General features: G+C 51.7%; 9 protein-coding genes across 9 annotated transcripts; 2 read left to right on the top strand and 7 right to left on the bottom strand.

Annotated features, from left to right (window-relative positions):
* The first annotated feature begins 896 nt into the window (after positions 1–896).
* Positions 897–1,919, top strand: B0T23DRAFT_104128 (uncharacterized protein). The gene is made up of 3 exons (XM_062831746.1): positions 897–1,056; positions 1,143–1,496; positions 1,658–1,919. The coding sequence occupies exons 1-3, from the start codon at positions 1,000–1,002 to the stop codon at positions 1,817–1,819; spliced, it is 573 nt and encodes a 190-aa protein (XP_062693679.1). The 5' UTR covers positions 897–999; the 3' UTR covers positions 1,820–1,919.
* Positions 1,920–1,954: 35 nt separating this feature from the next.
* On the bottom strand, positions 1,955–4,413 carry B0T23DRAFT_452323 (FAD binding domain-containing protein). Its single transcript, XM_062841141.1, has 3 exons — positions 2,679–4,413; positions 2,341–2,623; positions 1,955–2,272 (listed from the first exon to the last, which is right to left on the bottom strand). Exons 1-3 carry the CDS (start codon positions 4,110–4,112, stop codon positions 2,187–2,189), a joined length of 1,803 nt encoding a protein of 600 aa, XP_062693680.1. The 5' UTR covers positions 4,113–4,413; the 3' UTR covers positions 1,955–2,186.
* Positions 4,414–4,651: 238 nt separating this feature from the next.
* Positions 4,652–5,515, bottom strand: B0T23DRAFT_403262 (Alpha/Beta hydrolase protein; the record flags this gene model as incomplete). Its single annotated transcript, XM_062838761.1, has 1 exon — positions 4,652–5,515. The coding sequence occupies one exon, from the start codon at positions 5,513–5,515 to the stop codon at positions 4,652–4,654; it is 864 nt and encodes a 287-aa protein (XP_062693681.1).
* Positions 5,516–6,300: 785 nt separating this feature from the next.
* Positions 6,301–9,171, bottom strand: B0T23DRAFT_411423 (FAD/NAD(P)-binding domain-containing protein; the record flags this gene model as incomplete). The annotated part of the gene is made up of 6 exons (XM_062839445.1): positions 6,301–6,400; positions 6,493–7,462; positions 7,522–7,774; positions 7,891–8,373; positions 8,431–8,626; positions 9,107–9,171. 6 exons carry the CDS (start codon positions 9,169–9,171, stop codon positions 6,301–6,303), a joined length of 2,067 nt encoding a protein of 688 aa, XP_062693682.1.
* Positions 9,172–12,459: 3,288 nt separating this feature from the next.
* Positions 12,460–13,279, bottom strand: B0T23DRAFT_439645 (uncharacterized protein; the record flags this gene model as incomplete). The annotated part of the gene is made up of 2 exons (XM_062840699.1): positions 12,460–13,053; positions 13,118–13,279. 2 exons carry the CDS (start codon positions 13,277–13,279, stop codon positions 12,460–12,462), a joined length of 756 nt encoding a protein of 251 aa, XP_062693683.1.
* A 1,413-nt stretch (positions 13,280–14,692) lies between these two features.
* B0T23DRAFT_439646 (DnaJ-domain-containing protein) lies at positions 14,693–15,848 on the bottom strand (the record flags this gene model as incomplete). Its single annotated transcript, XM_062840700.1, has 2 exons — positions 14,693–15,628; positions 15,690–15,848. 2 exons carry the CDS (start codon positions 15,846–15,848, stop codon positions 14,846–14,848), a joined length of 942 nt encoding a protein of 313 aa, XP_062693684.1. The 3' UTR covers positions 14,693–14,845.
* A 794-nt stretch (positions 15,849–16,642) lies between these two features.
* On the bottom strand, positions 16,643–18,312 carry B0T23DRAFT_314724 (uncharacterized protein; the record flags this gene model as incomplete). Its single annotated transcript, XM_062834824.1, has 2 exons — positions 16,643–16,844; positions 17,753–18,312. The coding sequence occupies 2 exons, from the start codon at positions 18,310–18,312 to the stop codon at positions 16,643–16,645; spliced, it is 762 nt and encodes a 253-aa protein (XP_062693685.1).
* Positions 18,313–19,328: 1,016 nt separating this feature from the next.
* On the bottom strand, positions 19,329–20,627 carry B0T23DRAFT_334941 (uncharacterized protein). Its single transcript, XM_062835790.1, has 3 exons — positions 20,364–20,627; positions 19,750–20,302; positions 19,329–19,628 (listed from the first exon to the last, which is right to left on the bottom strand). Exons 1-3 carry the CDS (start codon positions 20,621–20,623, stop codon positions 19,527–19,529), a joined length of 915 nt encoding a protein of 304 aa, XP_062693686.1. The 5' UTR covers positions 20,624–20,627; the 3' UTR covers positions 19,329–19,526.
* A 1,818-nt stretch (positions 20,628–22,445) lies between these two features.
* On the top strand, positions 22,446–24,198 carry B0T23DRAFT_334942 (ribosomal protein L18e/L15P). The gene is made up of 2 exons (XM_062835791.1): positions 22,446–23,156; positions 23,284–24,198. The coding sequence occupies exons 1-2, from the start codon at positions 22,816–22,818 to the stop codon at positions 23,879–23,881; spliced, it is 939 nt and encodes a 312-aa protein (XP_062693687.1). The 5' UTR covers positions 22,446–22,815; the 3' UTR covers positions 23,882–24,198.
* Positions 24,199–24,433: the final 235 nt, after the last annotated feature.

Below are 24,433 nucleotides of genomic sequence, written 5' to 3' on the forward strand. Positions count from 1 at the left end.
GGTAGTTACCGGCTATTGACTAGGTATCCTAGTCATGATTCAAGGAGATATCTATGCTGGCCATTCTCAGGGTAATTTTATTGCCAGCTGCTCGGAGTTTATACAGACGCTATCCGCCGGCCACTACCCGAGAACCCAGCATCACTACCTAGACTCGACAGTATCCGATTGATATCCCCGGATCCTCGGCCCTCTCCCTTTCTTCTCCCCGACCATCCACCGAAGCCAAAGCCCGTACCGTATCTCACAGGACCCGAAGAAATCCCGACACAGTCCTGATGTCATATTTCACATTCCACTTGAAGGCCAAAAGGACCGAACTACCCGTCCAGTTCGATACCTTGTTTCCGCCATGTCTACTTCGATAATGCTTCAAATCACTGAATACCTCCAAAGAAACACTGTTCACGAATCTCGCCTCACAAGACCATCAAAAACTTTGCAAGAAATGTCGTCCAAATGAATTACCCACCTAGAGAGGCGAGATTCTCGCAAGTAGAACAATACGCATTAAAGAGCCTATTCAGCCCTATTCACAACCGTTCAACCCCTGTGGCGCTTTGTTTACCTTCCCCTCGGTGGCTCACCACCGGCAACCACGCGGTGAATGGTTCTTTGTCTATGAGCACGATACTCGACCATCTCGGAAACCAAAATTGGTCAGGGGTGCAGAGGACATTCTTGAATATATTTCGGCATTGTGTGGTGATGAGGCGATTTGACTGTGTGTCTGCAAATGGCTTGAAGTCGCCATTTGGTGGATTTGAAGAGTACAGCAGAATTGGACAGTAGACTCGGACTCGAAGAGATATAAAAGATCCTTTCTTGTCTCATACACCTAGTCCGAGGGTGCTGACACCTCTCCCTCTGTTCTGTCTTCTCAAGTCGATTACATTCATTCTTTTATCTCGCAGCTTCTAGTGTCGACAGATATCTAGTCTATCATACACTCTTTCACAGTCACCCACCAACCTCAATCAAACCCACCAAACAAAAACGATGCTTTTCACCAAGGTCTTCCTGCCTCTCACGGCTCTTCTGGCAACTGCCTCAGCCGTAGGTTTTCTTTTTTTTTTTTTTTTTTCCCTCCCCTCCTTTCCCCTTTCCCTCCTGACCTGATACTAACCCGCACCCAACCACAGGCCCCCGCACTCCCCGACGAAGACTCCTCCCCCCTGCTCTCCTTCCCCTCCTCCCTCCCCCCTTCCTTCGACCCCTACAGCGACACCACCCCCATCCCCACCGACATTGACCTCTCCACCTCCTTCAACACCTCCACCACCACGCTACTAGAAACCCGGGACCAAGCCACGTACAAGGGCCCCTACACGTACACGACGCACTACTGCGGTGCCCCGCGCTCGTGGGCCACCCTGAGCGCCATCCACGACGGCGTGAGTTATCTGTACGGCCTAAAGGGACAGCCGCGCTTGGGCGCCAACAAGTGCAGTCGCGTGAGCTGTAGTTGGAATTCGGCCATAGTTGTTTGTAATGATGTACGTACTTGTCTCTATTCTTTTGTCGTGTCGGCGAGTTGTAAAAAAAAAAAAAGGAAAGGAAAGGAAAGGTGGAGAAGAGGGGGAGGAGAAGAGGAAAAAAAAAAAAAAAAAAAAAAAAAAAAAAAAGAGATGCTAACGAGAGACAAATAACGAAACAGAACAACCACGACATCACTTTGCGGTCCTGGGGTAGTGTCGCCGAGGCTGCCTCCTTCGTTACGAGCAAGTGCTTCAAGTACATGGGTGGCCAGACGCGCATTGGTGGCCAAGTCTATTTCAAGGAGAAGTGGACTGTGTTTATTACGGTGAACAAGTGCTAGCCTTGTTTAGTGGGAGGTCTGCTTTGTCGAATGGAGAGTGGTAACGAGGCCTTGGACTGCTGTTTCTTTGGGTTCCAATCTGTTTTTTTCCCTTCACACACACACACACACACACACACACACACACCTGTTTTTCTGACCGGTGGGACTGATAATGGTTTGAGCCTGCGGTGCTCTCTCTCTGCTTCACGTCTCCTTTATGTACTACACTCGTTCTTGTATTTATGATCTGTATTGCAATTCGGATGTCTGGATGGATACCTATGCTCTTTTGATTAGTTTGACGAAATTGATATTCCAAGTGTTGAACCTCAACTCCATGCTCTTCCGTATCCTACATCCACTTGCTTGGAAGTTGACACCCATACTAAGCTAGTGGCAACAAGAAGCCCTCAAAGAACTGCTGTGTTGACTGCTCGAGGTTGTCATCCAGTGCCGAGACCTTTGCCACGTCTGTTGTGATTACCTCCGTAAGTAAGCGCTTCTTGACAAGGAAGTGTCGTTTGGGGAGCAAAACTTACAGTGATCCGGCCTAACAATGACCAAGGCTCCCTTTGCTGGATCAATGCCGTAGGCTTCATAGGCATGGCCATGTCCAGTGTTGTAGCTCTCATCATCAGCATACACCTTGAACAGACATTTCTGCTGCCACTTCCCTGTTACGGGAGTGAAGAACTCTGGGATCTGTTCCTGCTCGACCTTCTTCCTGTCACCGGAGATCACAAGCACGCAATCAATGACGCTGTCCGAGTAAGCGCCGGCAGGAGTGAAACGTTTGACAATATTGTCGAGGGCTTGAGAGACCTAGAAGCGATGTTAGTCATGCGCATGTCATACGGTTCAAGGAGTGTCGGCCTACCTTCTCAAGCCTTGCCTTGTTCTCCTCCTCCTCCGGAAAATCCCCCGCAAACACCACAAGATACCACTGCCCATCCGCCGGCAGCCCCTTGACCAACTGCATTGCCTTGGCATCGCAAAACCTCACCACCTGCGCAGTCGGGAACCTCATGCCCACCGTCACATTCCTCACAACCTCCTTATCCCGCTCCCCCACCTCCACCACCCCCGAAGCATCATACTGAATCGCCTGTCCGGCCGTGTACCTCCCCGCCTGGACAAACATTTCAGCAAACTGGTCCTGGCTGACGCCATGCTCCTCCCTATACTTGGAATTGAACAGCTTCGTGAACCCGCGATCAAACTCAATCAGCTCCGTCGCCGTCTTCTCGCGCTCAATCACATACGACTCCAACAACGGCTTGGGCTTGCCCAGTCCCTTGAGAATCATGCCCAGCTTCCAGCCAATGTTGTGGCCATCCTGCAAACTGACATTCATGCCCTGTCCGGCCTTGGGCGAATGCGTGTGGCATGCGTCGCCAGTGAGGAAGACGCGGTGGTTCTTGTGGAAGTAATCGGCTCTTCGCTGACCGATTGCGTAGGCGGACCACCAGAAGGTATCGGCAAAGTCCATCTCGTAAGGGCGAAAAATCAAGCGAGCATGGTTCTGGAGGTCTTCTAGCGTAACGCTGCTCGCCTTTGTCCCCGCCGGCAGTTCAATGTAGAAGCGCACCATGGCATCGCCCTCGCGCGGGATGATCAAGAGGTTGCCCACCGACGAGTTGATGGCCGTCTTCTTGCGGATATCAGGAAAGTTGGTGCGCGGGTAGATGTCCATGACGCCCCAGACGGCATCGGTGCTGTCGCCGACCATCTTGAACCCCAGAGACTTGCGGATGATGGAGTGAGCGCCGTCGCAGCCTAGAACGTACTTGGCGCGGTAGGTCTTGGCGATGCCATCGGCTGTGACGGCGTCGACGCGGACAGGGTAGGAGGAGAGGTCGGTGATATCGGCGGACTCATCGACTTGGACGCCCTTGACTTTGGTGCTGTACTGGATGGGTGGCTGAGGACCCAGTTGGCCGATCATCAGCTCGTTGAGACGGGCTTGGTTGAGGATGACGTGTGGCTGATGGCTGATTTCGGTCTCCTTGTCGGGAGCGTAGCGTGTCCTCTTGATGTTGTCCTTGTTTCCGCCCTCGATGTTTTGCGCCCAGAAAGCAAGTTCAAGAACATGGTAGGCTTCCTTTAGCATGTCCTCGCCGATGCCGAAACTGTCAAAGATCTCGACGGTGCGAGTCTGGACACCATCGGCCTGGCCGATTTTGAGGGGCCCATCACGGCGCTCGAGGACCTTGTAGTTGATACCGAAGCGGGCGAGCCAGACGGCGGCGCACAGGCCGGCTGAGCCGGAGCCACAGACGAGGACGTCGACCTTTTCTTGATCCGATGACATGGTGCGACTATAGGTGTATATGGTTGCAAATGGTGGGCGTCCATGACGGGCTCTTTATCGTGACTCTTCCCGTTCCCAGAGTGCCCGGTGATCCGGTGGTGGTCGGTAGCAGACGGCGTGATGGCGGCGCCGGCGATCCATGTGCCGCGAGGGGTTCGGGAGCGTCCCGGGTGTGGTGATGATGGTGTTGCCGCGGTGCTAGTCTCGGAATGTTTGTCGTGGAAAGCGAGGTACATATTCCACACACGGCGTGGTCAGCGGTCAAATGTGGGGACCCGCGGCTTCTTCAGGCTCGTCTTCCCCGCCTCCTCATTCAGCGGCTTGTCAAACAGCATCTTGGCAGGGCAATCCCCCTCGGGACTTTTACTTGGACTTCGTTGGGGGCAATCGTATTCCCGGCGCCGTCCCCATGGATTCTTCAAACACCAACCACCAACACGTCACTGACTACAACACAACACAACACAACACAATATACACGACATTCACATACCTAGGTAGGAAATGAATGGATTCTACCTACGCCTACGACAACTATACTACTCCCTCCTCTCCAACCCGCGAAGATCCCCTCCCCTCCCCATCAACTCCTCCCTCTCCTCCTCATCCACCAACTCCGTCTCGACCACATCCCTCCTCAACCCCTCGTCCACCTCCACGCCCGCGCACTTTGCAATGAACTCACACAACATCTCCTCCGCCGTCCCCGCATTGCCCATCAACGAATGATTATCCCCATCAAACATCTCCATCTGCCTATCCCCCTTTTCTCCATACATCTTATACAACCGTTCCGCGCACGCCGGGCTCATCGTCCTATCTCCCGTCCCATGCAGCAGTAGCACCGGTCTGGGCGCCAACTTGCGAATCCCCTCTTCCGCATCCAGTGTCTGGCTCGCTACCGTCGCGCACCCAATCACTCGCTGATCGGCGCCTGCCACTGCAAACACGGGCGCACCACCAAAGGACCAGCCCACCAGCACGAACCGGTCGAGTCCGTATAGATCCTGCAGGTACTTCATGCTGGCGTAGACATCGGCGACGCAATGCTTGCTGCGGGCAGGGTATCGCCAGTCGAGTCGGAGCGTCGGGATGCCCGAGGACAGCGTGGCGAGCTTGCAAGCCAAGGAGAGGTAGATGGACGACGGGCCTGTGACGCCCCCGCCAGCGCCGGAGAGGAGGATGGCGGCCGTGCGGTGGTGGACTTGGAACGGGTCCGGGGCGGTGAAGTTGGGCGGCATGTGCAGGAAGCCAGGGACAAACCCGTTGGGGGCGTCGTCCACGTCGATGGTGACGGACTCGATGGTGGATTCTTGGTGGGTGGTGGCGGTGAGACGGTCGAGATGGGGTGGCTTCTTGACCGAGACGTACTCGTTGATGGAGTGCGGCTTGCCCTGGGGCATTTGGGACGCCGCCGAGAGGGAGACGCCCGGTGTTGTGCTCGCCATGTCGCTCACGATTCGTCTGATGATGTTGCCGGAAAGACGAAGGCCTTGGGAAAGCATCTCCTGTTCGTGGTGTGGGAAATCTGTTTGGTAGGTTCTCGTCGGTGGTGTTGGGTTGATGCTCCGGTCAAGAATGTTCCCAACAGTGACAGGTAAAAGGCATCATGACTTGCCCATGTTTTCGTTACTTACCCCAACATTAGTCTGGTGAAATCACCTTGATGATGTCAACCTGACGCTAGGGTGTTCATCTGACCGTTTTGACTCCAAATCGTCAAAAGGACGAATAGGATGTCCTACTCGGCCCCGCCATCCCGTCGATTGTATCCCATCGCATGTCGGGATTCGTGATATTCAGGCAGGTGTGATGTTATCTTAACATGCTGAACGGCCGATGGTGGGACAAACCAAGACACAACGTTGGCAAATCCAGATTACCGAATATCGATCTGCTAGCAATTCGGCTTGCTGGATGTCCAGTATACCTCTCGGAGTGGTTGGGATGTTACTGGTACCGAGCACATCATACACGGATAAATGGAAATGTCATCCGAAGGCTTTGATACCTTCATAACAGACGTCTCAAGACCTCTAATGGCAGTCTTAACCACCTCCTGATGGTCTATAAATACCCCATAAAGCTGTGAGCAAGTTCTTTGTCACTCAACCAATCCAATCCTGCACCCCCCAACTCCAATTTCGCCCATCTATCCTAGCCCTCGTCTTCTTCTCTTTCCCTTCAGTTACAACTCCGCCTCCAACGGCATCTTCTCCCTCATCCACCTCCCCTCCACCCCATTAACCATCTCCTTCTTCGATCCCAATCCCATCCCCCTCTCCCCCCTTCACTCCGAGTCCTTTCTTCTTCTCCTGCTTTCTCTTTCTCAAATCATCAACCCCCACCAACACCCCAACAAACACTAGCATAAACCCACACCAACAGACTCACCGGCCCAAAGATCATCATGGGCAACAAACTCAAACAGAAATGCTCCCAAAACCATCTCCGTCGCTTAATCATCCTCCACAACTCCGTCTCCATCACCTCCTCTGCCCCTTCCCACCTCCATGGCCCCTTCATCCTAAACTTGACATTATAATTCGCTCCCAGTCCCCACACAAGCGGCAACTTCCACCCGTTCTTCTTCTTCTTCTTCTTCTTCTTCTTTGTCTTTTTCCACGTCCCATCACCTTCCCCCTTCCACAAAGCACCCACCCCCCTCTCCCAAAGTCCTCTCCTCAACACCTCCATAACCCCCATAGCAGAATCCATATCCAATCCAAGTTGGTACACATAACTCTCATGATCCACCCCATACTTGACCCTGCTCTCGGCCGGGTGCCGCAACCGATAATGTTCTTCATCCTTCGAGTCCAACGGCCGCGGAATCCAATGGGGAGCAACCAATTGCACAATCCACAATTGGGCCTGCATCTCTGCTAAAGGCGGGATGGCGCCCAGACTGGGCCGCAGGAATCCAATGAATCCCACTGAAGGGTCGTCGCGGTTCCAAATACCGCGGACATTGCGCTCCGTGTGCTCGACTACGTACCGCTTCGCTGCTTTACCGCTTTTATTGCAGAGAGAAGCGTTATGGGCTGTGAAAAAGGGGTATTCCTGGTTATATCCCGTGCAGAAAATAACAATGTCGGGCTTGATGGTCTGCTGGCGCATGCGCTCCCATTCGGGCCGGTGGTTGTTTTGGAAGGTGACGATCCCTTGGGGAGAAATGGATTGGGGCCAGGGCGCCAGGTCGATGTACCGGCCGCCTGTGTCTTTGAGGGTCGAGCCGATGAGGGCGGAGCGGATCCTCGAGAGAAGGGTAGGAGGGGTGGGGGAGGGTTGTAGGTGTTTGTAAGGGTACGAGATGTAGGGCGCGGCGTTGGAGGATTTGTTGAAGAAGACTACATGTCAGTTAGTATAATCTTGGTGGCCGAGGGGGGTTGTAAAAAGGAGGACATACTTCGGCTGACATGATTCTTTTGCGGATCAGGCTCTCCAACAACTTGATCTAATCCTTCGGGGGTGCCCGTGTTCAGCCACAGAAACGTCCGTACGTAAATGTTGTAGAACGTCCAGAGCGCCGTGTGGTTCCGAAGCAAGGGATGGACGTAAGCTGTGTCAAACAGGCTTGCACGTGCATTGTCCAAGGGGACTGTCAGCTCACCACTGGATTTGCGGCCCAAAATGGGAAACAGGATAGGACTGAGGTTTCTCTGTGTATTTTTTTTTTTTTTTTTTTTCCTTTGTCAGCACAGCTCATCCAGACTTCTTTGTTTGAGGGTATGCAAATGGCGCTGAACAACAGCCCTTGTGGCCCAGGAAAATCTACCTTTGGGGCAAAATGAAAGCCACTTCGATGGCACATGACGACTCGCTTGGTCTGCGAAATCACTGCCATCCAGGAAAGATCCGAACCTGTTTCTCCGCTACCGAGAATCATGACCGTCTTGTCGACGCCGAACTGTTTCTTCTCCTTGAACTGGGATGAGTGCATTTTGACGGGGACGTGTTCGATACCAGGGATATCGGGAATGTGAGGAGTGACGTGAAGACCGGAGCAGACGGCTATGGCATCGCATTCCCATTCCGAGGTCTCTCCAGTTATTTTGACGGTGTAAGTGACGACATGTTTCCCCTTGAGCATCCTTGTCACTGAATCGACTCGCGTGTTGAGGTGGATGTTGGGCCACAGGTTAAAATGCGTGCAATAGTCGTTGAGATATTGCACATATCGCTTGGCGGACATAAAGTCTCCATCGGTTTTTGAGGCTCTAAAGTCGGAAAAGGTGGTGAGTTGAGTTGATGAGACCAGCTGAGGAAAGGACGGTCAGTGTCTGGAGGCAACATCTGGGGAAGGGGTCGCAAATACCTCGGCATCTTCATAGGTCCTGGCATAAAATGTTCCTCCCACGGCATCGTCACTCTCGAAAAGGTGAGCCTCGATGGGTTCAACTCCGAGAAACTGGTGCGCGGTAAGGAGGTACTTGAGAGTGACAAGTCCGGAAGGACCGCCTCCGATGACAGCAACTCTCATGAAGACGTCGAGGGCAGCTGCCGGCTTGAATCTAGGAAAGAGATGCAGGTATCAACCAGGATATCTATAGGAAAGAACAAGGTAGGATGTTGTGCTCTGCGGCGAGATATTCTTTGTCTTGGAGGATCTGGGGCAGACAATCCTCAAGGCAAGGGGCCATGTCTCTTTATGTCACAGCTAATACATCTATCTCCATCATCCTTTCTCGACAAGATAGGTAGCCACATCTGCCTGGGAAGAAATTCCCACTTACTCGATGAGAACGGAACCCTCCTGGCGACTGGTGTGCCATACTGTAGTGTCTCTCTCTACAACCTAGAACCTTGACGGCCAAGATCCAGTCTAGTCCAATTCTCTAGTATCAACATTACTGAGACTAACATACCATATCAGATATCAGACGGTCAAACCGCTAGTACGAAAACGACCACATCCTTCCACTACGTCCTATCCGCTCACCGTGTTGGTCCCGACCGTCTGGATCTGACCCAGACTAGACTTAATGACTTACCCACCCCTCAACCAAAGGCACGCGCACATCCAATGCCTCGTTGCGCCACGTTCCGTAACCTGCATTTCGAGTCTTGATCAGCTCTTGGGGGTCTTGCTTTCTCAATCCGTGATATGAATCAGGAGCCGTTCATCCCCACGGCCCGAACGTAGGCACCGGGGGTGGCGGATGATGGCACCATGTCACATCACAAGTCACGATAGCCACCTCTTTGCCTACCCATGAACGATGGAACACGGAAGCCCCTACAGCAATCTTCGATATATCTGCGAACGGCGATCATCCAGCTTCAGGTCGGTTCGCTCATCTGGCATGTAGCTTGCCGGCCCCACGGTGTGTAGCAAGGCTAGGTAGGTACTTTCCACACCGTGAGCGCTGCAAGACTGCAACCCGGAACGCAAGTGCAAATGCAAGTGATGCTGTGCAGCGAGTGGCAGTGGTAAGCGCCTCCCTCCAGCCATTAGCCCACTGGATCTCATCCGTGAGAAAGAAACAGGGCCGGGGTCCAGGAAACAAAACCTTGTAGTGTAGACGACGGTGCGGCTGAGGATGTTTACTGTTCATTCAGTTCTTACCTTTATGCATCCCCGAAGAAGGGAGGAGTATTGACTACCCCCGGTCTATTCAAGTTACCCCCCATCCGTTCCCGGGCAGTCACCGAGTACGACTCTGCAAGATCCTGCCCTCGCCTACTCGGAAGCTACCCCGGGAGCCTTGCTGCTTGGGTCGTAGCAGCTGGATCTCGTGATCACATTGAATCCACAAACTCAGTCTCTGCAGCAAGGCAATTGGAAGAGGCAGGGCAACTGGAACGAATGCATGAACGGGAAGAGGCATGATCTATGATCTTTGTTTGGGTCCCCCGCCCGGTCCAGTAGGTAACCTGAGAGTGATTAATCACAGCAGAATTGAACCGATCTCGCACTGCCAGTCCCATGTCCATGTCCTTGGTCCCCGGCAAGACGCATCGTATTGAATCGCACAGCATGGAAAATCGAAAAAAAAAATCGACAATCGCATCTTGGTGCGGTTCGGTTGTTAGGTACTTTCATCCAGCTTGGGAACAGTTTTGGGTATTGCGAACTGGGAACTGGGGCCTGTGAACTGGATCTAGGGTATCTCTAGACTGTCTAGGGTCACAGAAAGCAGCGTAAAACACCCGCCGCAGCGTTGCGTTTATCTCATATCACTTTATCGGATGACGACTGACCAGACTTGACTGTGGTATCGGTTGGTGACAGCAACATGCTGTAGCTGAACCGTGAATTTCCTAGGTAGGTAGTCAATCACTTGCAAACTCACCGCGATTCGATCCGGCCTGGTGATTCTGGTGAGCAACCAATTCCTTGACGACCAAAAACACAGTGGGAAGTCCTTGGTTGAATATATCGGCTCAAACAGTCCCAAATGCACACTGAATTTTCAATGAGTTGCAATCAGACTACCAGAACCCACTAACAGTCATTTCGGTAGGCACCTCTAGGTAGGGAAAGAAGCGCGCTAGCAAGTGATATCGTTGATCACATTGGTATGGTAGGCGGCAAGGGTTTGAGCCGCCGAACCGCGAACGAGCCGCAACTTGGGAAGGTCTCGAATCTCCCTCTAGTTTTCGTTTATGTATTAGTAGTTCAAGATCCAAAAGGACGGGTTAGTCAAGGGAAGTGTGATTTTCATGTGAGATAGGATTCATCACCGTTGCGGAATCACTGTCGCATTCCGGCTTTCACTAGTGTAGAGCCCACTGTATCAGAGTTCACTAGAGTCTCTCAAGGGTATCATCTTGCGATACCTAGCTCCCTAGTCAGGAATAGCTAGGTCGGTGGTTGAGGTTGAACACCCGGTGAACTGGTATGGTATTCACTACCGTAATTCTCCCCAATTTCTTCTTTTTAGATCTTCCTCTCTTGATTGAACGATCTTCCCAACTTCTTCCAGATCTTCCTCTCTTTCACCAAAAGATCTTCCATCTTCCACAAAGCAAAAGAGTCAGAAAAAAGTGAGATGAACTAAGATGGTGGCTTGATCGATTATCGTGACGCGCATGTGATTACCTGCTGGTTCCCTTGGACGTCTGCAGACTTCCCTTTGCCCAAGCTCCAAGATTAGGTACCTAGTAGACGTATGTATTTCAGCGACCGCTTGGCTTTCCTCGGGTATCAGACATCTAAATCCTGGTTCCTTTTGATGCTAGTATTGGCAGCCGGTGAGGACACACACACGGACATTACCATGCAGATTTACCATCCAGTTACCCGACCCGACCCGACCTGACTTCAGCCAACAACTTAAGGAAGCCAACAAGGAAGCCAAACAACAAGCCAACCTGCCAGCCGGGCACTGGAACTGCTTGTCCCCCTCCGGCTGTGCTTCAGTGAGTGTCGTACCGCATCCGCATCCGCATCACGACACCGCCGCTCACTCACAGAATCACAGCGCCTCATCGTCCCCTCAACTGCTTCACCACCATGCATCCTCAACACCAACACAGCAAATTGGTTGGCCAAGTTTCAATCGTCACGCACCCGGCGTTTCTCCAACCCTTCGTAGCACCAATCGCCTGTTCTTTCTTGTCTTCTTTTCTTATTCCCCTTCCTCGGCTTCTTCTTACGCACGAGAGAGAAAGTATTACATGACTCGGACTATTTCGCCTCTCGCAGTTCGGAAGATCCTGCACTTTCCCTTTGCTCCCTTTGCTCCCTTGCTCGCAAGCTGGGGAAAATATCTCCGACGCAATGGCGGAGGACATCCCAGCATCCGCACCCAGTCTTACATCTTAGATAAGGTTCCCGTCGCCGTCTTCCAATGCTTCTTCGACGACATGTCTCAAAAGTCATGTCACGGGTTTTCCCTCTGTTTACAAAGGGAGTGATCGATCCGAGTTCAACAAGCAGCGATTTGCCTTCTTGAACCATTCACACCGGTCATCACTCTTCATGAACGGCAAAAAACTGGTCGGTGAACCGCTGGTCGGCTGTTCCGCTACATACCTCTATCTAAAGGTACTCAAAATAGATAAACACCAAGATACCAAGAAAAGGGTTGCTTCCCCCTGCTAACCACACGCCATGTTTCACCCAACTTTGTTTACTTTGCCCCCTGAACGAGATCCGTATTTCGCTTGGTACCTCAAAAATCATGCCTCATCGTCGTCTCATGATCAAGCTGCACAACTCAAAAAGAGTGGCCACCGCTTTGTCAAGCTGCTCAGACCATCGGTGTGTCCTGCTTCGTTTCCTCTGTTGATTCACCACCGTTACCCTCAGAAGTGGTCGGCCCGGTTTCGCTTCCTTCGGCAGACTTCACAACTGTTAGCCTTACAGTCACCATAAGAGCCGTGTCTTCACCGTCCTAAGTCACTTTCCTAGAGGTGCACTTGGCGTGGGCAACTTTACCTTGGTAGATTCATCGGTAGCGCCCAAACACCAAAAGGTAATTTGGCGAATCGGTTGGAGCTCATCATCCAGGATGCCGAGCAACTTTCGTACCCGATCAAAATTGATGTAGGTTGTGAGCTGGTTGCGAAAAGCCTCGACCAAGCTCGCGTAGCGCGTCTCCGCATCACGCGCCTTCTTTCTCTCGTGCGCAAGCTCAGTCGACAGTTTCTGCATGTGCTGAAACCTAATCTTCAGAGATTCCTCGTAGAATGCAATGGATTTGCGCAGTTCCGCAACCTCTGCCTGGTTTTGTTGCTCGCGCTTCTCCCAATGCCCATCCGGAATGGTTTTGAGCTCCTTTGTTAAAACACACATGTGCACAGCGAGCCTAATCATATTCTGGTGGTTGGACACCAACTCTGCGTCTGCCGCTGCCGTACCTTGAGACCTGTTTCTCAGGGTTTTTTGTAGCGCAATAGACTGCTCCTGCATTCGGACGTATTCCTGTTCGGCGGTGAAATCGTACTCCGTGCGACGGGACGCATCGGTCAAGACTTCGTATGCGTTCACAAGCTGTCATGTATCATTTGTCAGCCATGGATTCGTGTACAATTTGACAAAAGCTCCCGCGTCAAACCTTCTGGAAATTGGCGGTTGCTTCTGCGCTGTTGCCATTTCTGTCAGGGTGCCTCTCCCGAGCGAGTTGATGGTAGGCTTTCTGGATGGCCTTCTTGTCCGCATACGGGCTGACCCGAAGCGTTGCGTAATAGTCGAATACCGTGATCTTGGGTGGTGCCATGTTGGCTATAGACTTTTCAGTATACCGGAATGGATGGGACAGAGATCTACGTCCTTCTGCAGTGTCAGTCAACCAAGCACAGGTTGTCCAAGGAAAGCCACTTACCTTTGGAAGCACGACTGCCGTGTGTGTTGTTTTTTAGAAGCTGTGAGGACGTAGATCAGGCTAGATCTGTTCATGGGGACTTGATGTCACGGTGCCCGGGGGATTGTCGGCGGATATCTGGGTACGCACGTCGGTGAACAAACGCTTTCCGCTGAGGAACGAATCGTCGTTTCGCAGAATCCGCTGGTGTCGCTCGCCGACCCACGGTGTAAGGAAAGCTGAGATATCCAAAGAAGGCTGACAGACCGTCAGCGAACGGAAAGCAAGTATGTCGCTCGGAGGGTCCAAAGGAGGTTTGGGGCTTGGCTAAGCCTGAGGACTGGGAGGATGATAAAGGTTGTTGAAGAGAGGAAACGAAAGCCCCGGGGGACAGTCTCAATGATGGGTCCATTTAACCAACATCATTCACGCGTCGTGCCTTCCACAAAATATGAGAAAGGCTCTGCCGCCATCGCTGTTTCCCGTCGAGGTAGGGAAACAGAAAAGATGAAAAGGCGACAACTCGCCACGCCAGGCGCCAGCTATGAGGAAAGACTCGTCCTTGAATAACTCTCCCATCGCTGTGTTCACCCGGCCAGTAACTAAGCAAATTGATGTCACCTTCCGTTGCATGTCAAGCCGGACTTGCATTATCATCGTTGTTTCCATGAAGCAGGGCATCAACTGGTAACTTTATAAGACGCCAATTTCGCATCAGTTTGTCATATGGTTCAGAGAATGTTCAATGGGACAGATGCAAGCGGAAAAGACAAAATGCAAAAGTTCAATGAAGTAAATTCTTGTCACAATGTTATCGAATCATACCTAGGGAGCTAGAGTACCGTTTACCTCCCAGCTCCTATTTATCATCGCAATCTGTCGTATCTAAAGTGTCTACCCTCTCGCCTGACGCAACCATCGATCTCCGCAACATCTCCATTTGCTGCTCTTCGTATGTCTCCTACCACTGATTCTATTTGAATTCCTAGCTTGTTTCCTTCCAAACGGTTGCAACCCCCTCGGCAGCGACACTGCCATCATTCACCGAGTCCAGACCCCCACTGGGTGATGCGCGACTGGACATGTTCAACGACGGTATGAACATGTCGTCCGAGTCAGACCGTTTACCGGATCTAGGGCGCTTTGTCGAACTACTCCCTCTTACCGATGTAGTGCTTTCCTCTGCTGCCTCGGACGACCTCAATCTTTTACCAGCTTCTGATCTCTTTGTGTTGCTTCTCGTTAAGCAACTCCCATTTCTCGTGTTGCTGGTGGCTGTCGCTCTCTCCAAGGCCTCGTCAGCTTCCTGTTCCAATTCCCGCTCCAGCTCCTCCAGTTCCTTTGTGCCGTTCTTCAGCTCCCGGCCCTCAAGCTCCCGCCTGCGGTTCTCGGCCTTAAGTCTGTGATCCTTATGCCCAGAGGCATCCTCGATTTATCTTTGGGGCTCTCGCTGCTCCTCACAGGCCCGCTTTCTGGACGTTCTCAAGGTGTTCTTCTCCGTTTCCCGTCCTTTCTCCGTTCCCAGTCCTTTATTCTCTTCCTCCAACATGTCGAACGCTGCCTGCTTCCGGTGCCGCTCCTCTTTAACGCCTTGATTTCCTTCCGAAGCTTGTTTAACACTCGCAGCTGGTCTTCTCCTTCCCGAACTTTTTCCGAGCACTCTCTCCGCTTGCTGTTCTCAACGTCCATCATACAAATCTGCTCCTTGAGTGCGTTCACTTCAACGGTCTTTTCCCGTACAAGCTCTTTCTGACAACCATTTTCTCGGCCAAGTCTCGCAATCTCGTGGCTTTGCGTTTGGTTCTCTGCCCTTAGTCGGTCCATTTCTGTCTCTACCAAGTCAAGGACCTCTTGTTGACTGGTGACATGCTGCTGCAGAGATTCAACCTGTTGCTCCAGAACTGTAGCATAAGAGCGCCAAAAGTCAACGGCCCCGGGAACACCGACATCAGTATACCGCGTAAAGTCGGGGACTTGTCTGATTTCGCCATTCAAGTCGGCCAGGTCTTGCAATTTTGCCTTGATCTGCTCCAAAAGTTGCGACTCCTTGTTCATGTCAGATGTTGCCTCTTGGTGGTGCCCGCCAACATCTGTCGCCGGATCCGTGTGGTGTGTCTGTGACTGGCAGATCTTCCGCCTCACTTCGTGCAGTTTCCGGTAGGATTGATCCAGTTCTAGAGTGATCCGAGTATAGGCGGCCCCGACTATTTGGTCATAATGCTTTCGGCAGGCGTCATTGCTTAGGTAGTCCCAAATTTCTTTGAGCTGCTCGTAATATGGATCAGGAACGGCGACCAAAAAAAAAACGGTCTGGGGAGACACTTACATGCTGAAACTCCTCGGTTGCTCCCACGGCGTTGTTGTTTCTGTCGGGATGTTTTTGGAACGCAAGACGCCGAAAAGCCGACCTAAGGGCATTTGAGTCTGCGTGCGGACTGACGCCGAGGGTTGCGTAACACCGTAGGCCTTTAGGTTCTGGGATCATGCTGAATGTTTGGTTGAGAATGCCAATATGAGATTGTTTGTTTTGGTGAGGAGAAAAAAAAAACAGGAAGAAATGACTGAAAGGCTGGAGCTTCAAATGTGCGACAAGAATACGTTGTTGGTGTCTAAGGCTACTCTCGTTGACGCACTTTGCAGTATTCAAGAAGTTCCCACAATTCAGGCCATTATAAAATATTGTGAAGAAGGTCCTGTGGAGAATGAGGAGGTATACAACTTTCGGCCAACGTTTAAAGCAAGTGACGGAGCATTTATACTGAGGGTCGACGGGAATCGGAGAGGGTGTTTTGGCTGTGAGAAGATGACTGACAGATGGACCAACAGCTGGCGGCAATCTTCCCGTCCCTTGCATAGAGTAGGCTACTCATTGCAACTGCTCGTCCGTTACACACAGCGTACCTATGCTAGATCCCCATCTCGCACACCGACCTGGGTTTCGGGATGTGGCTGATTCTGGCATGCCCGTTTAAGCAGACTCGGTATTACATGGAGACTGCTCGAACTTGTCCCAGAACCCAAATCGGATAGCACCCAACTTGTCATATCCATGCCACTGCCATTTGCTAAATTCACAACTTACCTACAAAGTAGGCTGTGCCAAATTCCGAAACCCAGTCTCATCACACCCAACACCTGAGAGGTAGTCATGATTTCCATCAACTGCCATCTCCTGTTCGCCTGGAGGGATTACCCTGAGGTAAGTAGAGGTACGATTAGCAAGTTCATTTTCCATCCATTCATACAGCGAATTTAAGAGACCGCGCTTTCTCCCTTCCTTCAAAATATGGCCTTTTGCCCGCGAAACGATGTCTTTCCAAACACCGTCTCCATCTTCCAGTCCGAGTGCAACCCGCTCTTAGTGATTTTAGCCAACCTCACTGCCCAAACAAAGTCATCCGTCTGACTCGTACCCCACGTCGTCTGCCTCGTCATGTTTCTCTTGACCCCCGGTCCAGCCTCAACGATAAGCGGCACTTCCCTATTATCAGAAAAAATGTCCCCATTAGCGCATCACATTCAATGCACGCAATCCATGTGCTTCCCGCCGCCCCTTCCCAAACCCGACAACGCACTCATCATCATCTAAATGCAGAGAACCCGACGGGACTGACCCGACGACGGGACTCGCGACGAACTCTCGGGACTTTCCGGGTGCTGGCTGGTTCAGCAAAACTCAGGTACATAACTCCTCGTCGGCTGCATAATGTACCTCTCCAGCCGGTCGAATCCCCAGTAATTGGCTACGCTCTTGCTGAACGCTGCTCCAACGCCGATGCCAAGGTCCACGAAGGGGACACCAGCCGCGGCGAGGGGGACGCCGACTTTACCTTTTAGCGAGAGCGAGTACGTGAGGGACTGGTCCATTCGAATAAACCGAAGGTTCAACACAAACAAGAGTAAAAGCAAACGATAAGTGTGAGGGAACAGGCGAGCTCTGCATTTTCGTCCATCGTTCATTGAATCGCAGTAAAAAGATTCGCGTTGGCTCTTTTTGCTGTTCACCGGATTCACCCACATTAACCCGAAAAATTCCACTTCCACAGGGACGCATACAGATATCTGGTCCTTTTCCCGTGTACTCCCATGGCTCCTCCTCCACTATTCCCTAGTCACTTTCTTCATCGTCCAGCTCGATCTCAACCCACTCTTCGCAATCTTCACCAGCCGTATCGCACATACAAAGTCCGTTGTATGATGAGCATTCACCTTTGTCTTGGTCTTCGTATCCCATCCCACTTCTGGCGCAAACTCCCCGACTCCCGACACCTGGCTGTTCAATTTTCTCCCACATTAGTACCAGTACCGTCCATGATCAAGGATACACAGTCGAATTTCTGAAAGGGGAAAAAAAGAGAAGAAGAAAAAGAAAAAAAAAAAGAAACTCACAAGCCAACATTCCCAAACACCCCCGCCCCCTTCTCCTCACTCGTCACATTCTTTCCCCCTCCCCTCGCCACCATGATGCCCGTCACCAAATACACACACCACCCCCCCAACAGCTTCTTGCTCTTCTGTATATACGCCGCCACCTCCTTCGACTCCAAACACCGGTCGATATACTGTCTGGTCGGGTACACCACGTACTCCACCACACTGTCATACTCCCAACGATCACTGACAATATTCGTATGATGCAACCCCGCGCTACCCGTGACGTCCACGCCGGGAATAATGTTCTTTATTGGCGCTTCGGCCTTGGCTTGCACGACAAACTCGGAGTTAAGGCGGTCCCCGAAGTGGCACTGTTCGTAGTGGGCGGTGAAGATGTCCATGTGGGGAGGAAAGGGCTCGAAGCCATTGCAGTTGATGACATTGTCGAGGTGGAGGAGGTCGGGAATGATGTGGCCTATAGAGATGGGACCGGTGGGATGGCCTGTTTTCATGGATGGAATGGACGGTGGTGGGTAGTGGGTTTGTTTGAGAGGGAACCAGGCTTCGTTGTCCATTGTGTGTGTGTGTGTGTGTGAGTGAGAAAGAGAGAGAGATTTGATGATACTGATACAGTAATTGATAGATAACAAATGACGGTGCTTACCTAGAAGAACAAAAGAGACAAGAAGGTTGGCAATGTTCGAATCTCTTATACGATTCAAGTGTCTCGCTCGAACATCGCGATGGAGTCTATTCCATGGTGGTTTTGCCAATGGCCTCCCTCCCCTTGGTCCCCTACCATTGGCGGCTAGACTAGATCGGATACTATCCTTAGCCACACTGCCGCGCCAAAGTGGCCGATCTCCAGGCCAAGGATGAAGGGTACGGCGCCTGATCATGCATAGCCGCCAAAACAGAAACATCCAACGTAGCAATAGGGGTAATGTTTACCAAACTCTCGGTACCAGCGTTACATCCACCATGCACATCTCTTTTCAGCCTTCCGTTCCATTTTCTCATCGTTCCAAAGCGCAGTTGAGACCTGTTGCCTGTGGTATTAAGCTGACCGCGTTCGTTAAACCAAAGAGAAATCATGAGGCCACTCCTCTCCGGGCTGTGTTGTCATGGTCTGAGTTGGGCATGATGGACGGCATACAGACTGGTCATTACGAAAACGAGACCGAGTCCCAAGGTTCACCGATGTTGAGGTTTGCACTGTGGGCAAAAAAATTAGCGGTACGTAGTGTCGCATAAAATCTCGTATGATGTTTTTCTACGAACGACATTGTTCAGGCTGATATTCAGCCAGGCACTGAATGTATCAGCACAGCGCATTTGTGTTGTCGTCAAAAGTCTATGAATGCTGGCTCTCTTTTGTTCTTCTGTTTCGCTAAGTTACATTCGATGTAGCGCTCAAGCGCCCGACTAGAATGCCGTAGTAGAGAGTTCTCTGATACTGCCCCAGCACCTCAGTTTTTAGGCCTACGCCGCCTGTCGTACGGGAGCCTGAAGAATGGAGTTGAATGATAATGTCTCCCAAGTTCTGCGGAAGCTTTTGGATGTACTCTTTTTCCCCCATTCCAATGATAATGTCTCCCAAGCTCTGTGGAAGCTGTTGGATGTACTCTCTCTCCCCCATTCCACTCAATTTCTTCGAAGCCGCTTTCCTCATCGCTTTTTTCGTCTGTTCTTTCGTCGCTTTTCTCGGCTTCTCTCTCTCTGGCCTCCCAAGCTTCTTTCAAATGTTCCAATGGTACAAGCAACTGGTTGTAAATTTCTATATCAATTTCTATGCCCTCGCGCCCCTCAAATACCTCATCGTTGAAGCATCTTTCCACGACTTTGCATATGGGCTGCAGTTCTCCAGAGAGGTGTTCGAGAATGCCGGTATCTAGGGAGTGACAGAGAGCTGTTTCTCCGATTCTAGTCACCGTGCCATTCTGAAAGAATTCGGGATGTTGGCTGCTTAACTCCGCCATGGGCATGTTTAACCAAATCTGCAGGAGCAATACCCCGAGCGCTTTGATCTCCGGAAATTTAGGCGCTGGGATATCGGGAACTTTTGGGCTCTCCAGAGACTGCCCCCTCAAAAGAGAAGTCAGGATTGATATGTCGTCTTCCGTGGGATCTGGAACGGATATCATAGGCATGCGGGTGACTATGGATACAGATTCATGGCCGTTTTCATGTTCCTTGCAGACCATGAATTCAATGGTGTCTTCTGTCCACGGCCTTGGCATCATGCTTGTTTTATAAAATAAGCTGAGGGCTTCCGTAAGAGCGTACGAGATATCAAATCGAGACTTTGCATTACCGAGTTCGTAGCCAGGGTCTCCAGGGCTCAGCGACAGGTAATAGGCAAGGGTTTTGGTCCGGATAAGCGACGTAGGGTACATCGAAGCTCCCTCGCCATCGGCATCGTCAGCGGCAAGTATGTTTCGAAATGCTTGCAATATAAATTGGCGACTCGGCCTTTCCTCATCTTTTTGGCTTGGGAGACGGAAAGACGATGCGGCATCATATGTGTCGATGTTGCTCGGTTCCAGCTCAAGGATACGAGAAACCCTGTTTGACCATCAGCGCGGGCCTGGGAAATTAATGTGTTTTACTATTTGGAATCACTTACAGGTCGGAAGTGATAAATACCTCAAGGCATCGCCATTGCCATCGGTACCCGTCACAAAATAGGAGATTGAATTCGGTTACAGTCTTGAGGTGTTGACGACACCACCTCAGACAAAGCTTTGGAGTCCAATTTCTTGAGCCGAAGTAATCCTGGAGGCTGGAGAGCATGTATCTGATGATTTCAACATGTACCAGAAAATCGGTCTTACGCTTCTCCATTAACCGCTTCTTTGCTGCCGGTATGAGGCTTTGTGCCGACATTGTGACGAATCAAGTGACACTCTAGTTCGTTGAGGATAGAACACAATATCTGAAGGAGGTTGGGCCTGTTTCTTGGATGTTATCGTTCGATGATGAGCTGGAGGTCTGAAAAAAGGTAGCGAAGAGATTTAGATAGCGTAGCGATGAATGTGTTTCGAGAACGCCTCGGAAGTGATACTGTTATCCTTGGACTTGTTCTACTAAGCTTTTGATGGTCCAACACTCCAAGAGGCAAAGAAATGACAGTAAATGGGGGATTGTTGGATAGTATAGTGTTGAGCTGGGGAGATTGAATTGAGTAGGAACAGAGGGGAGCTAACAACGAAGGAGAATGAAGAATAACTTGCAAAGTCGGAAAGAATACAGCGACATCGAACAAGGTCGTCGTGCCAATCTGGTGATTGTCATGACGCTCAAGTCCGAGTGCAAGGGGTAGGTATGTGCAGGGTGGAAGTTGCAACTTCCTGTAAAAGATGTTGACAGTTCATGTTGTGTCTGGGCTTCTTCGAATGACCGAACTCACGCAATGACAGGAAGTGAAGGAACATTAAACCTAGAGGTGCCTAACCGTTGCACCATGTTGCCGCCGCTGAATGTGGTGACTGTTAGTCCGGGAAAGCGCACCTACAAAGCCCAGTGATGAGGGGTTGAGGGCAAGATTGGGGTCTGTTGGTGGCCTGGAAGGATATGGTAGCGGGGAAAGAAGGCGCGTCAAGAAGTCAGCTGTTGGCAGGCAAGCACGAGAAGACACCTGCATGAACCCCCATTTCGAGATCATCGATGAATGACCGGATCTGCTAGAGGGAAGGGGACAACACGCTGGGACAAAAGAAAGGACATGCCTCTTTTTTTTGGCCTGGGCGGGAAGGGATCTTGTCAGTCGATGTTCGGTAAAGGGCGTGCCGACCGGTTGCCGGTGGCAGGAGCGGTGGCAGGTACCTGGCGCGTGGTTCGGGCTTGGGACTGACATTCCATGCTTGCCCGGAATTAGGACAGACTTGAGTGAAAAACCATTCCGGAGCGGCGCTTCCCGCTCTGTGCTTGACTTGGAAAGTTCCATCACAATCGGTTATGTTTATCCTGAGAAACGACTGCACGCTGTCCCTTGCTCTGTTCTGCAGTAAACGTTAGTGTCTGACAGCGAAGAAGGGTTAACGGTTACATTTTTTGCATCAGCCGTACAACCACCTTCAGTAAATCAAAGTAACATTCAGGCAATTCCAGCGTCTTTGTCACTCATACCATTCTCAACACTCCCGAACCCCACCAGCTCGATTGGCTCATGGCTGACACAGAACCCCCTTCTACACGCCCTACTTCAGGACTTCTGTGTAATTCTAGCGTACACTAGGTTGCAATTGAGACCCATCCATCATAGGTTTTTAGTATCAACTGCTCTTGGCTGCCTGTTTCGCGTTGCTCTCAAAGGCAATACTTTGAGCATCCCAAAGCTGTACTTGCACAATATTTTCTCAACGCACCTCCAATGGCCACGAGACACTCAAATAGGAATCATTCCGACTGGGTGGAAAAATTCCCCAAACTCACACCAGGAGTTCTTCAGCCTGTTGAGTAGCAATACACTCACTCGTAGGGACCTTCACCGCACTGAACCTTTGACATGTTCTTGCATATCCCGTGTAAGTGATATCGAACATGGATATTTTGGAGCATCACGGTCCCTTGGCGAAGGACGTCGGATGTGGACCAGGTTGCTGACTCAGCCGCCCATCGGGCAATTGACCGGGCTCGTCGTGGACAAAATAGGTGAGATCTTTGACAACCTACCTTGGGTATACTCCCACTACGTATCCAAGCGTCTCTGTAACACCACTGGTCTTAAGTTCTAAGTGATTTCTGAATGAAAACATGCAAATAGCACTCTAGCCGCTATCTTTCCGAATTATTATAATCCCTTTTACAATCTTACAACAGCCTTTTCTTTCATCTTGACGAGCGGTAGTGGACTGGTTTACTTAGCCCGCTGGCTGGTCTCACTTATTTTGTCTCCGACGAGCCGGGACCAAAGAGGGCGCACGGTCCACCCCCGCGACGCAGGCGGTCGGAATTTGGCTGGGCGCGGGTCCTGAACTTTTGTTTTTGGGGAAGGAAAGTGCCGTTGCCGTGAGGAACGGAATCCGGAAGACTGCCCGACCCAGAGCCAACCCACTCCCGTGTCCTCCGCCTCCGATATGCCTCCCAGGTTACCGCTCACCCAGGCGGCGCGATGCTGCCAGGCCTCCCTCACAGCCCGCCCTTCGGCCCCAGCCTCGTCGCCGACGTCGTCCCTCATTTCGCTCTTTGCTGCCCTCTCCGTCCAGACCAGGAGCGCATCCATCCTCGCCAGCCTGTCCGACAACCGGGGCGCCTACCACAAGCGCATTCGCAAGGGTCGCGGTCCCTCGTCCGGCTATGGCAAGACTGCCGGTCGCGGTACCAAGGGTCAGAAGGCCCACGGTCATGTCAAGCCATGGTTCCAGGGTGGTCAGACGCCCTTGATCGTCTCTCACGGCCGCAAGGGTTTTGTCAACCAGTACGCCGCCCCGACTTCCCTACCTCTCTTGCTATGCGCCATGTCCAACAACTCTCCAATATGCTGTCCGATACGAGTTATACCTACCAGATACTTACGAGAGACTAACCATTTGTGTCCATCATAGGTTCGCTGCCGACATGTCCGAGCTTAACCTCGAAAAGCTCCAGGAATGGATCGAAGCCGGCCGTATCGACCCCACGAAGCCCATTACCCCCAAGGAGATCATCAAGTCCGGCATCATTGGCAGCAGCATCAAGGACGGCATCAAGCTTCTCGGCCGCGGCAAGGAGAGCTTCAAGATCCCCGTCACCATCACCGTGTCGCGCGCGTCCGCCTCCGCCATCGAGGCCATCGAGGCTGCCGGCGGCAAGATCGTCACCCGATTCTACACCAAGGAGTCGCTCAAGCGTCTGGTAGAGGGCAAGTCTCTTCATACCGACAAGCCGCTGCCGGTGGGCAAGGAGCACGTGGAGGAGATCCTGGCGCAGGCGCGATCGCTCAAGAAGAAGTACTACCGCCTGCCGGACCCGACCAGCCGTTGGGATATCGAGTACTACAGAGACCCGGCGCATAGGGGCTACCTCAGCCACCAGCTTGCGCCTGGCGAGTCGCCCAGTTTGTACTTCAAGGTACCGACGGGCGGCGAGAAGGTCAAGGTGGTCAGGGCCGACAAGGTCAAGGCCAGCAAGACTGGGGATGTGGCGTCGGAGAAGCTCTTCTAATGAACACGAACATTGCCTGGGATGGCGGTTCTTCCAAAACTCGTTGTTGCGCTCTTCCTCCTTGTTGTATGATAGGTACTGGGCCCGTTCATGGCTCTGTACTTTGTGTTGTTGTATTATTATCATCCGCGTATTGTCAGTCCAGCGTCTTGCTCCTCGGATCAGTTATATTCGGGTCCTTGTACATCATACAAGTCTCACCTACGGAGTGGATTCCCACATGCGGCCACACTCCACAACGCAGGTGAATCATGAAACTCTCTTGGTTGACGTGTTCCTGCTTTTGCGATCCATCGTAGTCCGAAGATCGACTTTATCAAGTAAATACCACTTGGCTGCGTGGTGACATTGTCCAAACGACGGATCTCAAAGACTTGCTGTCTCGTACCTGGCAGTCGGAAGAACAGCCATTGGCCAGTGACATGTGTCAATCCCGCAAGCTACCCCCGGTCAAGTCCCGGTCCTGGGCGGTCCCCGGCCATTCCTTCCAGCTTCCACAGCGGGAACCGTCCACTGAAGCCACTGTATGCAGCCCTCCCGAACGGGATTGTG

Source organism: Neurospora hispaniola, assembly GCF_033458365.1.
Source record: "Neurospora hispaniola strain FGSC 10403 chromosome Unknown B0T23scaffold_3, whole genome shotgun sequence".
Taxonomy (NCBI): domain Eukaryota; kingdom Fungi; phylum Ascomycota; class Sordariomycetes; order Sordariales; family Sordariaceae; genus Neurospora; species Neurospora hispaniola.